The sequence below is a fragment of the Teleopsis dalmanni genome, chromosome 2, assembly GCF_002237135.1.
Source record: "Teleopsis dalmanni isolate 2A chromosome 2, ASM223713v2, whole genome shotgun sequence".
In the NCBI taxonomy this organism is placed as follows: Eukaryota; Metazoa; Arthropoda; class Insecta; order Diptera; family Diopsidae; genus Teleopsis; species Teleopsis dalmanni.
Genome location: NC_051847.1, coordinates 55,222,459 through 55,233,718, shown reverse-complemented (window position 1 = coordinate 55,233,718; position 11,260 = coordinate 55,222,459). Strand labels below are relative to the sequence as shown.

At 26.1% G+C, this 11,260-nt stretch overlaps 3 protein-coding genes across 3 annotated transcripts; 2 read left to right on the top strand and 1 right to left on the bottom strand.

Moving 5' to 3' along the window:
• The first annotated feature begins 152 nt into the window (after positions 1-152).
• On the top strand, positions 153-959 carry LOC119679352 (60S ribosomal protein L39). The gene is made up of 3 exons (XM_038091657.1): positions 153-250; positions 316-419; positions 821-959. The coding sequence occupies exons 1-3, from the start codon at positions 248-250 to the stop codon at positions 867-869; spliced, it is 156 nt and encodes a 51-aa protein (XP_037947585.1). The 5' UTR covers positions 153-247; the 3' UTR covers positions 870-959.
• A 727-nt stretch (positions 960-1,686) lies between these two features.
• On the bottom strand, positions 1,687-3,356 carry LOC119679351 (beta-1,4-glucuronyltransferase 1). Its single transcript, XM_038091656.1, has 4 exons — positions 3,253-3,356; positions 2,194-3,188; positions 1,987-2,140; positions 1,687-1,927 (listed from the first exon to the last, which is right to left on the bottom strand). The coding sequence occupies exons 2-4, from the start codon at positions 2,988-2,990 to the stop codon at positions 1,730-1,732; spliced, it is 1,149 nt and encodes a 382-aa protein (XP_037947584.1). The 5' UTR covers positions 2,991-3,188; positions 3,253-3,356; the 3' UTR covers positions 1,687-1,729.
• Positions 3,357-7,850: 4,494 nt separating this feature from the next.
• LOC119679343 lies at positions 7,851-8,362 on the top strand. Its single transcript, XM_038091636.1, has 3 exons — positions 7,851-8,157; positions 8,222-8,249; positions 8,320-8,362. The coding sequence occupies exons 1-3, from the start codon at positions 7,856-7,858 to the stop codon at positions 8,353-8,355; spliced, it is 366 nt and encodes a 121-aa protein (XP_037947564.1). The 5' UTR covers positions 7,851-7,855; the 3' UTR covers positions 8,356-8,362.
• Positions 8,363-11,260: the final 2,898 nt, after the last annotated feature.

Here is an 11,260-nt window from a genome sequence, read left to right as displayed (position 1 = left end):
ATATTTTTTAATATATTTTATTAAATTGATATAACATTCATTTTAAAATAACATAATATTGATATATATTCTACTTTGAGCAGCTTTGTATATAAATGAAAAAATTTGTTGAATGACACTCAAAATTTAGAACGAAACTTGGCAGCAATGTATTTGATAATTCTTATATGTCAAATTATTAAAATCGATAACACATTATTATTATTTCGATAATTTATGGTCTCTTTTCGTGTGGACCTCAAGAGAAATGGTAGTGTATACGAAATAAATCTATAAAATTCTTAATAATCATAAAATATTTTTGTTAAATTTTAGGCTGCACATAAAACATTTAAAATTAAGCAAAAGCTTGCTAAGAAATTAAAGCAAAATAGATCTGTTCCACAGTGGGTTCGCCTACGTACTGGAAACACCATCAGGTAAATTTTGTAAAATTTGTGTATTAATGAATTCCGCAAATATTGTCTTCATATCAAAATATTGAAAATTTGTGGCGCATTAGTTTTAGTTTAAAATGTAAAAATATAGAAATTTGCGAATAGAATGATGGTGCATTCGTTAAAATAATATCAGAAGACTGTGTTATGCGCAATTCAAATAAATTTAGCTTTTACTATTTTTTAAAAATGAAAATTCTTTAAATAATTGTGCATAACCCTAAAAGTTTATAAAAACAACTGCGATGTGCACCAATATTATTTGTAATAAATACTAAAGTTGTTTCGCTACATATTTATAAATCAAATTATTTGGGTTCATTAAATAGTGATATTTGTCAAAAGAATATAATATATTAATTTGATATAACTTTCAATTTCAGATACAATGCTAAGCGCCGTCACTGGAGACGTACCAAGTTGAAGTTGTAAATATTTCACTTACAACGGTTCCAGACTTTAAAACTACAAATGATGGATGTAATCTGTACTTTTAGTAAATAAAACAAACTGAAAATAACATTATTTGTATTTTATATGGTTCGGGCATTTAAGACAGTTTTTATAAATATGTTGTTCTGGGAATAACTCTTTGGTTCTGTTAAAATTATATTAATTCGTCAGTGAAAGTGCAACTGATATTTGAAGCTGATATTGGTCATGTGATTTAATACAAAGGGTTAACAATTAAGCAGTTATATGAAGTAATGTACTTTTAGTGCAGTAATTGTCATTTTTTTTAGAAAATAGAAAATTTGAAATCAAAATCTATATCCGTAAGAAATTTTTATACTAAGTTCATATTTATAATGTTTGAACCTCTAGTAATGTTTTATATAAAAGTTGTCACATTATGTGGGGACATTATATATTTTAGCAGTATATTTTTCAGTTTTTCAAAACTGGAATCATTTCTGATATTAGTTACGAGTCTAAACCTCCATCAGTCAATTGTATTGTACGTTTTTTTGACAAAAAAGGGGGGGAAGCCAAATGCAGTGGTAGAATTATATAGGTGACATTAATTATCGCGTTTCGGAGCGAACAAAAGTTCTTAATATTCAAATTATAATGTGATTATTATAATATTAATTTGTTTATGACTAAATTTATGGGAAAGCAGATAGCATTCATGTGCAAAACGCTGAACATCTTCTATTTTACTTTTAATAAAAACCATTTACATTATTTTTTTTTGTATATTTCTTTTAAAATTTAAATTCCTATTCTACTTAAAAAAACAGCCACACCAAAAATACAATTAAATTTAAATTTATCTGATATATAGTAATCTATTTAATTTTTCTTGACGGTGATATCTTATAACGAGCAAATATTTCATTCTTAAACGTTTCAAAACGCTTTCGATTTAAATTATTTTGTTGTTCACGCCAAACAGGACGGGATTTCTTTTGTTGCAAGCCCCAATGGCATGTAAATATGGGCGATAAAACAAAAAAGGAAAACCCAGCAACGTACATTTCGTACACCTGAAATAAATTACTTATATCATTTAAATTTATATTTTATACCTGTTTTAATTTTATACCTGTGAATTTCTAGTAAAACCATAACCCATAAATCTTTCATCATGTGCAGGCGCATCATCTACAGCAACAAAAAATGGTTCATAGAGAAATTCAAAATTTGTTACGTTGTGACTTATATGAACCGTTTCCTCAGTTTCAGTATTGGAAAACCATCTATTTTTCATATATTAATTATAATTATACTATTTAAGCAATTGATTATTTACCTTGAAAAGTTGGTAGCATATTGATTGTATATGAAAACCTTTTCATGAAACGGTCTAGCAAGACCTTTTCTATATAAACGTAGCAACTCTTTCTTGGATGAAGGAAATTTAACACGAAAATCAATTTCAAATGTGGGAATAACATAAGCACAGCGATTAGTACAATATTCATTACGAAGAAATAAATTTAAAAGTGGAACAATATTGTCGCTAGGAACAATATCGACATCGGTTAGAAAAACAAATTTTGTTTGACAGCCTTTTCTTGCAAAATTGCGCATATGATTCTGTGGATAATTATTACGTATCCGCCAACGCATTGTTTCTATAGACCGTGTTTTGAGCAAGCGACGTAGAGTTTGTTCCGGTTGCTGACAATTAAAGCCCTTATGCATGTCAATCAATTTAGTTGATTCCGGATCAGGTTCATGACCGCGTGGTACGGCAATATGGAATGTAACATTATTTCGTATATTTATGAAGCATAAACGTAAATATGTTACATAATACTGTAATATAGTAAATTCTTCATTTCCGACTACAAATACTGCAAGTGATATTGGTCCATCCCATTTAACTGCTACTTGTGCCATGGAATCTAAACGTTCAACTGAGCTCTGTGTTGCAAGACAAACTAAACTATCAGCAGATGTTTTTGTATAATCATCTCCCACTAGCGCGAAGTCATACATTTTGTATAAAAGTTTATTATCCAAGCGACCAATTTTAAAATTTATATTGTTGAAAGCAAGCTCAGTTATTTGAACAGGCTCCTCTTTTACTGTTATTGTGCTCATTTTTGTGGTGTTTAAATAGCGCTAAGGTCTGATCTTTTCATTATTTACAAATTCATTTGATGTGAATAGTGGTGGAGCACTAATTATATTTTGTATTGGGCATTCGGTTCGCCTCACCAAATTATAGGTCCATAAAGAATTTATTAAAATCGTCAGCAGAATTAAAAACATTTTAAATGTCATAACTCTACCGTTTATCTATTAAAAAATATTTATTGTTATTATTTTTTCATATGTCAAGTATATAATAAAAGACAATTACCGCCATATTTATGTATTTTTTAAATCCAAACAAGTTTTTCGAAAGCTAGTGCTGTGTATACTTTGTAATACGTATGTATATATAGTTGCAAATACACATTTTTGACAGATGGGTCAACAGGGTGATAGATAAAATAATTATTATATTAATAGAAGTGGTCTGTTCCACGAGCTAATCGTAGTAAAACTCGAGTAAAACACAAGTAAAATACAAACTGAGAGCGTAACACAAATAAAGTGGCAAATAAGACGAGCGCCAAGATAGCAACGATGCTGGGAGGTCCAAACCGGAATTGGAACACGAAATTTTTCTAAGTTTACTAATTTGTCAATATTAGATAAATTAAAGCTTTCTCAAGAAATAAGAAATATGACTTAGAAAGAAAATTCAATAATCTTTCATTTGGTATATAACTCATAACTGAATGTTGCGCAATAGCTGAGATATTCACAAAATAAAAAAACCAAATTTTTTAAAAAAACTGACTTTTTTTACTTAAAAAATTATTAAAAAACAACTAAGAGTTCGATGGACTTGCACGCACATGCATTTGAAAGGCAATAAATCAGGCTTTCAAATAAAGTAAAAATCAGAAAAATCGTATGCGTGGAATTCGCACAAAAACATGTCAAAAATCAATATCTTATCTCACTCCAGATAATACATTTGAAAAAAGTGAAAACGCAAAATGATCAGAAACACATCACGAAATACAATTTTAAATCGTCAATCGATTATTTTACATTTATCATACAAATATGATAAAAAATAACCTTTTTTTCTACCTTATTTTACTCTAACATATATATCATAGCGTGCAGAAGCCCGATGGCAATAAAGATATTTTTCCTTTAAAGACAAATATATCACCTTTCCAAAATAGTCAAAATCAAGAAAATCGTATGCACAGTTTTTCCATATTATTTTTTCAAAAATGGTTCATTTTTTATCAAAAATCCAATTAATTGATAAAAAACGTGAACCTCCACAGCGCCATATACGGCCCAGAAGCAAAGCAGGAGGCTTACTGCCATCTATAATTCGAAGCCAAATAAGATATGGTGTTTGTATTTGCTTAATGCATATGTTGTGAATAAATGAATTAAACAATAAAAAAAGCGACTATCTATCCGTTTAAAAAACATTAATTTAAAAAAAATATTATTACAAGAATCACAATGCACATAAAAGCCTTTAAAGATAACAAAACAAACTTTAAATTACAAAAAAAATCAGAAAAATCGCATTATTCTTCGAACAAGGCAATTCAATCAAATATGAAAATTATTATTTCTCTTAAAACAATCATTTGAGAAGAAAAGATAGATGACAAATGTTAAAAAATATATTACTAAGCAATTATTTAATAATATCAACTCAATATTTAATTCAAAGAAAAGAAAGAAAAAAATGTAATTTAAACCATTTTTATTAAAATTTTTAAATAAATTAATAATTTTTTTTTTAATTTTTCAGAATTCCGAAAAGAAAAAGAACAATCATTGTAAATATTTATACGCTTATTTATTTAAATATTAGTATAATATTTACATATACATCTTTATTAATTGCAGATTTCCAAATGCGACGCAGCCTCCAAAAACAAAACCTAGAGCTGGAAAAAAAACCAATAAATTAATTAATTAATTATAAATATTATATACATATATTGTAAGTAATATTAAAAAATGCGCTTAACACTATTTTTAGAAAGCTTATCTGCAAGCACCATCTACCGTTCGTATTCGCTTTATGGAATTTATGTATTTGTTGCAAATTAATTAATTAAACAATAAAAAAAGCGACTATCTATCCTTTTAAAAAACATTAATTAAAAAAAAATATTATTACAAGAATCACAATGCACATAAAAGCCTTTAAAGATAATAAAACAAACTTTCAATTACAAAACAAATCATAAAAATCGCCTTATTCTTCGAACAAGGCAATTCAATCATATATGAATATTATTATTACCCTTAAAACAGTCATTTGAAAAAAAAATAAAGATGACAAATGTTAAAAAATATATGACTGAATAATTATTTAATAATATCAACTTAATATTTAATTCATATCATACAAATTTCATCAAAAAATATTGGAATGTTTTTTTTGAGGTTATAATTTTTTGCAATCAAATATCTTACCGTGCAAAACCCCGATTGGGATAACCTATATGTCTATATAAAGACGAAGGAGTTTTCTTTCAATATTTCAAAATTCATAATAATCGTATGCACAGTTTTTTTTATAATGATTTTTAAAAAATTTGCATTTGATCAATAAATAAATTGAGTGATAGCGCCGAATGCGGAGTCCAGCAAATTATATGGGCTTGTCTGCAAGCACCATCTACCGTTCGTATTCGCTTTATGGAATTTATGTATTTGTTGCAAATTAATGAATTAAACAATAAAAAAAGCGACTATCTATCCTTTTAAAAAACATTAATTAAAAAAAAATATTATTACAAGAATCACAATGCACATAAAAGCCTTTAAAGATAATAAAACAAACTTTCAATTACAAAAAAAATCATAAAAATCGAATTATTCTTTGAACAAGGCAATTCAATCATATATAAAAATTATTATTTCTCTTAAAACAATCATTTGAAAAAAAAAATAAATATGACAAATGTTAAAAAATATATGACTGAACAATTATTTAATAATATCAATTTAGTATATAATTCATATCAAAAGAATTTCATCAAAAAATATTGGAATTTTTTTTTTGAGGTTATAATTTTTTGCAATCAAATATCTTACCGTGCAAAACCCCGATCGGGATAACCTATTTGTCTATATAAAGACGAAGGAGTTTTCTTTCAATATTTCAAAATTCATAATAATCGTATGCACAGTTTTTTTTATAATGATTTTTAAAAAATTTTCATTTGATCAATAAATAAATTGAGTCATAGCGCCGAATGCGGAGTCCAGCAAATTATATGGGCTTGTCTGCAAGCACCATCTACCGTTCGTATTCGCTTTATGGAATTTATGTATTTGTTGCAAATTAATGAATTAAACAATAAAAAAAGCGACTATCTATCCTTTTAAAAAACATTAATTAAAAAAAAATATTATTACAAGAATCACAATGCACATAAAAGCCTTTAAAGATAATAAAACAAACTTTCAATTACAAAAAAATCATAAAAATCGCCTTATTCTTCGAACAAGGCAATTCAATCATATATGAATATTATTATTACCCTTAAAACAGTCATTTGAAAAAAAAAATAAAGATGACAAATATTAAAAAATATATGACTGAATAATTATTTAATAATATCAACTTAATATTTAATTCATATCATACAAATTTCATCAAAAAATATTGGAATGTTTTTTTTGAGGTTATAATTTTTTGCAATCAAATATCTTACCGTGCAAAACCCCGATCGCGATAACCTATATGTCTATATAAAGATGAAGAAGTGTTCTTTCAATATTTCAAAATTCATAATAATCGTATGCACAGTTTTTTTTATAATGATTTTTAAAAAATTTGCATTTGATCAATAAATAAATTGAGTGATAGCGCCGAATGCGGAGTCCAGCAAATTATATGGGCTTGTCTGCAAGCACCATCTACCGTTCGTATTCGCTTTATGGAATTTATGTATTTGTTGCAAATTAATTAATTAAACAATAAAAAAAGCGACTATCTATCCTTTTAAAAAACATTAATTAAAAAAAAATATTATTACAAGAATCACAATGCACATAAAAGTCTTTAAAGATAATAAAACAAACTTTCAATTACAAAAAAAAAATCATAAAAATCGAATTATTCTTCGAACAAGGCAATTCAATCATATATAAAAATTATTATTTCTCTTAAAACAATCATTTGAAAAAAAAAATAAAGATGACAAATGTTAAAAAATATATGACTGAACAATTATTTAATAATATCAATTTAGTATATAATTCATATCAAAAGAATTTCATCAAAAAATATTGGAATTTTTTTTTGAGGTTATAATTTTTTGCAATCAAATATCTTACCGTGCAAAACCCCGATCGGGATAACCTATATGTCTATATAAAGACGAAGGAGTTTTCTTTCAATATTTCAAAATTCATAATAATCGTATGCACAGTTTTTTTTATAATGATTTTTAAAAAATTTTCATTTGATCAATAAATAAATTGAGTCATACAGCAACTAATTAGGGTTTAACAGCCAACACCATCTAGTGTTTGTTTTCGTTTTATGTGTGATAAATTTCAGGGTTTGAAAATGCTGGACTATTTTCAAGCAATTATTTTTGTTTACGAAAATGAAATAAGCAAAATGCAAATGCAACATTCAGTTTGCGTTTATGTTTCATACTAAATGTGTGCGAAGGTTGAAGCAATGGTAAGTATTATGAAATTAAATTAATAAAATATATTTAAAAATTTGTAATTTACACAAGTAATAATATTAAAAATAATAATATTATAATAATAATATTAAAAATATAAATATTAAATTTTTAATGCTTTCCTTTCAGAATCAGGATATATTAACTGGCGTATTGATTGGACTGCTGGTTGACGGTGAAAATGTATGTAAATAATTTAAAATATATATATATTATATTATGATTTATATTAAATGCAATATTAAAATAACATTTTTTGTCTCTTTCTTCAGCAACCCCAGCGTCAACAGCAGCAACGAAACCGCCGACCAGCAGGAAACTACCAGCGGCACCAGGAAAGTGTCCGACGACGGGAAGAAAACCGCCGACGACGCGAAGAAAACCTCCGGCGGCAGGATGAAAACCACCGCCGGCAGGAAGAAAACCGCCGGCGGCAGGAGGAAAATAGCCGTCGGCAGGAAGAAAATCGCCGTCGGCTGGAGGAAAACCGTCGTCGGGAGAAAGAAAACAAAGAAAAAAATGTAATTTAAACAATTTTTATTAAAATTTTCAAATAAATTAATAATTTTTTTTTTAATTTTTCAGAATTCCGAAAAGAAAAAGAACAATCATTGTAAGTATTTATACGCTTATTTATTTAAACATAAGTATGATATTTACATATATATTTTTATTAATTGCAGATTTCCAAATGCGACGCATCCAAAAACAAAACCTAGAGCTGGAAAAAAAAAACCAATAAATTAATTAATTAATTAATTTAAAAAAAATTCATTTTCATATATCATATATTTCATATATCATGTTTATTTTTTAATACATTTTTAATAAAAAAATTTTATTTAAACTTATTTTCATAATTTTATTAAATGATATATTATATACATATATTCCAAGTAATATTAAAAAATGCGCTTAACACTATTTTTAATTTCTTTTACATTTTGGAGAAATATTTTTCCCCTTGCGCCAGACCGATGCTTAATGCAAATTTTGTATGAAATTCTATACACGCGCGCATGCCTAAGTACATAGGCAAACTTTTTTACCTGCATCTTCTGCCTTGTGCGCAAATGAGGGTTGTGCAAGTGACTAATTATTATAAAATAATAGGTTATAAATGCACCCCGACCTAAAAGATCTATTGTGCGCTGCAAATGGTTTAACTTTGGCTACAATTTTCTAAACAATATTTAATTAATATTAAGTATAATATACATACATTTATTATTATATTAAAATATATTGAACTAAATAATTTAATCAAATTAAATTTAATTATTACTAAAAGGTATAAATTTTAATTAGCTTACTACTCTGATATATAATAATTATATTACAAAAACTATCATCTAATACATATATACATAAATTTACGTTAAAAGTTCATTAAAATAAACAATGGTAAAAAAAGAGTACATAAAAAAGAGTAGACATGGTGTATACATACATTTATTATTATATTAAAATATATTGAACTAAATAATTTAATCAAATTAAATTTAATTATTACTAAAAGGTATAAATTTTAATTAGCTTACTACTCTGATATATAATAATTATATTACAAAAACTATCATCTAATACATATATACATAAATTTACGTTAAAAGTTCATTAAAATAAACAATGGTAAAAAAAGAGTACATAAAAAAGAGGACGTATTTTTTCCCCACTCGTCTGTCTGTCGCCATTTGCTAATAATGCACTTGGTGACATGCAATGACATGTTAATTTGTGTTAACAAGTCGAACAATCATGTTGCACAATTTTTCGCGCGCGGTTCAAACCGCTTTAATTAATAAAATAATAAAAGTGGAAGAATTATTTAATATAAACAATACGGAAAGTTTTAAAAGTGTAATCAAAATTATAAATGAACAACAAAATACAAGATTTGGTGTTAAATGCAATTTGAAAACGAAAACAAAAATCATGCGAATCGCCAAAGAAGTAAGTTTTTAATTGTCTATATTAATATCCCACAAGATAATGAATTACTTTATGGTAATATAGTACAGTGCTTCTGTGTATTATTTTAATTCTTGTTTTTGAATAATTTTACCCATTATGTATTAGATATACATATTCAGTTGTTGTGCAAATTAACAGGGTTTGAAATTGCTTGACTATTTTCAAGCAATTTCTTCTGTTTACGAAAATGAAGTAAGCAAAATGCAAATGCAACAACAAAACCTACACAATACAAATGTGTGTGCACGAAGCTGTGTACAATCGTCGTAAGAATAATCGTAAGTAAGCCCATTTAAAATTATTTTGCGTTTTTGTTGTTGCAATTGGATTTTGCTTATTTCATTTTCGTGAACAAAAATAATTGCTTGAAAATAGTCAAGCAATTTCAAACCCAGCAAATTAAACATCATTTAATATTAATTACTTACATGTTTATGTTTCTTAATTACGAAATAGTAAATTTGCGTGGTAAAAAAATTTTCTATAATTATTCTATTATTGCAAAAATCACTGCATTATTAGTGTGATGATCTAATAATGGGTATTAGTAAAATTATTCAATAATTTAGTGTTTATTAAAATCATTATTATATTCTAAAATTTTTTGATCAATTTTTTATATTAATAGACAAATTTTTTAAAACAATTAAAAGCGTTTTTATAATTGGTAATTTCGAACTTTATTGAATTTATTTAATTATAGACAATTTTGTCAAGTTATTATTTAATCACTTTTTGTGTGTTGTTGCTTTCGCGTTCGATAAAACAAGAGACAGAATCAAATCAACGGAGTTTACTTGCAGCCAAAAAATATGACAAAAAATTGCTCATCTCGAGCTCAAAAATAAAACGCAATAAAAACAAGAATTAGAACCGTTGATTTGATTATATCTTATACAGGGTTAGTTAGATAAGTTAATTAATCATATCTTATCCATAAACAATATAATATATGAATTATATAATATATTAAATATAATAATTTAATTATACAATATTAATTACAATAGATTAAAATTTAATAAATATAATATTAACTATTTGAGTTTAACCGCTCCAACACTTAACAAAAATTTAAGAGTTGTTAAAGTTAAAACATTAACTATAAATTTTTAACTATAAATGTTTTAATTTTAAATTATTATTTTATATTAAAATAATTAAAAAATATAATTTTTTTTCAGATTTATAAAAAACAGACTTCATTGGCTAAAGTACATTCAGATAAGCAGCATTTTAATGTTTCAACATTACATTCAAGCTTAGACGAATCCATTTCATTCTCCAAAAATTTGGAAGATAGTTTCAATATTGCTTCTTTAATGGCATTAAAAAAACAAAATGACTGCCCATATATCAATCGCAGTGTGCTTATGGTTGACTCACTAAACACAAAAAGGTGTGTTTCCTTTATCTGCAAAGAAAAAGATGCAGAATTCGAGATTGAAAATCTCTCGAATTTCTTAAACACATATAAGAATAAGTTTAGTGAAAAGAAAATTTTACAATATTTATTGCTTTGTTCTTATAGTCATTACAATAATGCTTGCGGTTTGCACTTTAAAAATTTCAGATTTAATGAGAATTCATTCACCGCATACGCTTATTGTACAGATCCTTCCTGCAACACTTATATCTTTAAAGGTTACT

Coding starts and splice junctions, on each gene's coding strand:
- LOC119679352 (XM_038091657.1), top strand. Junction 420..820: donor CGTACTGGAAACACCATCAG/GTAAATTTTGTA, acceptor TTTCAATTTCAG/ATACAATGCTAAGCGCCGTC.
- LOC119679351 (XM_038091656.1), bottom strand. CDS start 2,990: ATGAGCACAATAACAGTAAAAGAGGAGCCTGTTCAAATAACTGAGCTT. Junction 2,141..2,193: donor TATGCTACCAACTTTTCAAG/GTAAATAATCAA, acceptor TATGAAAAATAG/ATGGTTTTCCAATACTGAAA. Junction 1,928..1,986: donor GTTTTACTAGAAATTCACAG/GTATAAAATTAA, acceptor AATTTATTTCAG/GTGTACGAAATGTACGTTGC.
- LOC119679343 (XM_038091636.1), top strand. CDS start 7,856: ATGATTTATATTAAATGCAATATTAAAATAACATTTTTTGTCTCTTTC. Junction 8,158..8,221: donor AAGAAAACAAAGAAAAAAAT/GTAATTTAAACA, acceptor TTAATTTTTCAG/AATTCCGAAAAGAAAAAGAA. Junction 8,250..8,319: donor AAAGAAAAAGAACAATCATT/GTAAGTATTTAT, acceptor TATTAATTGCAG/ATTTCCAAATGCGACGCATC.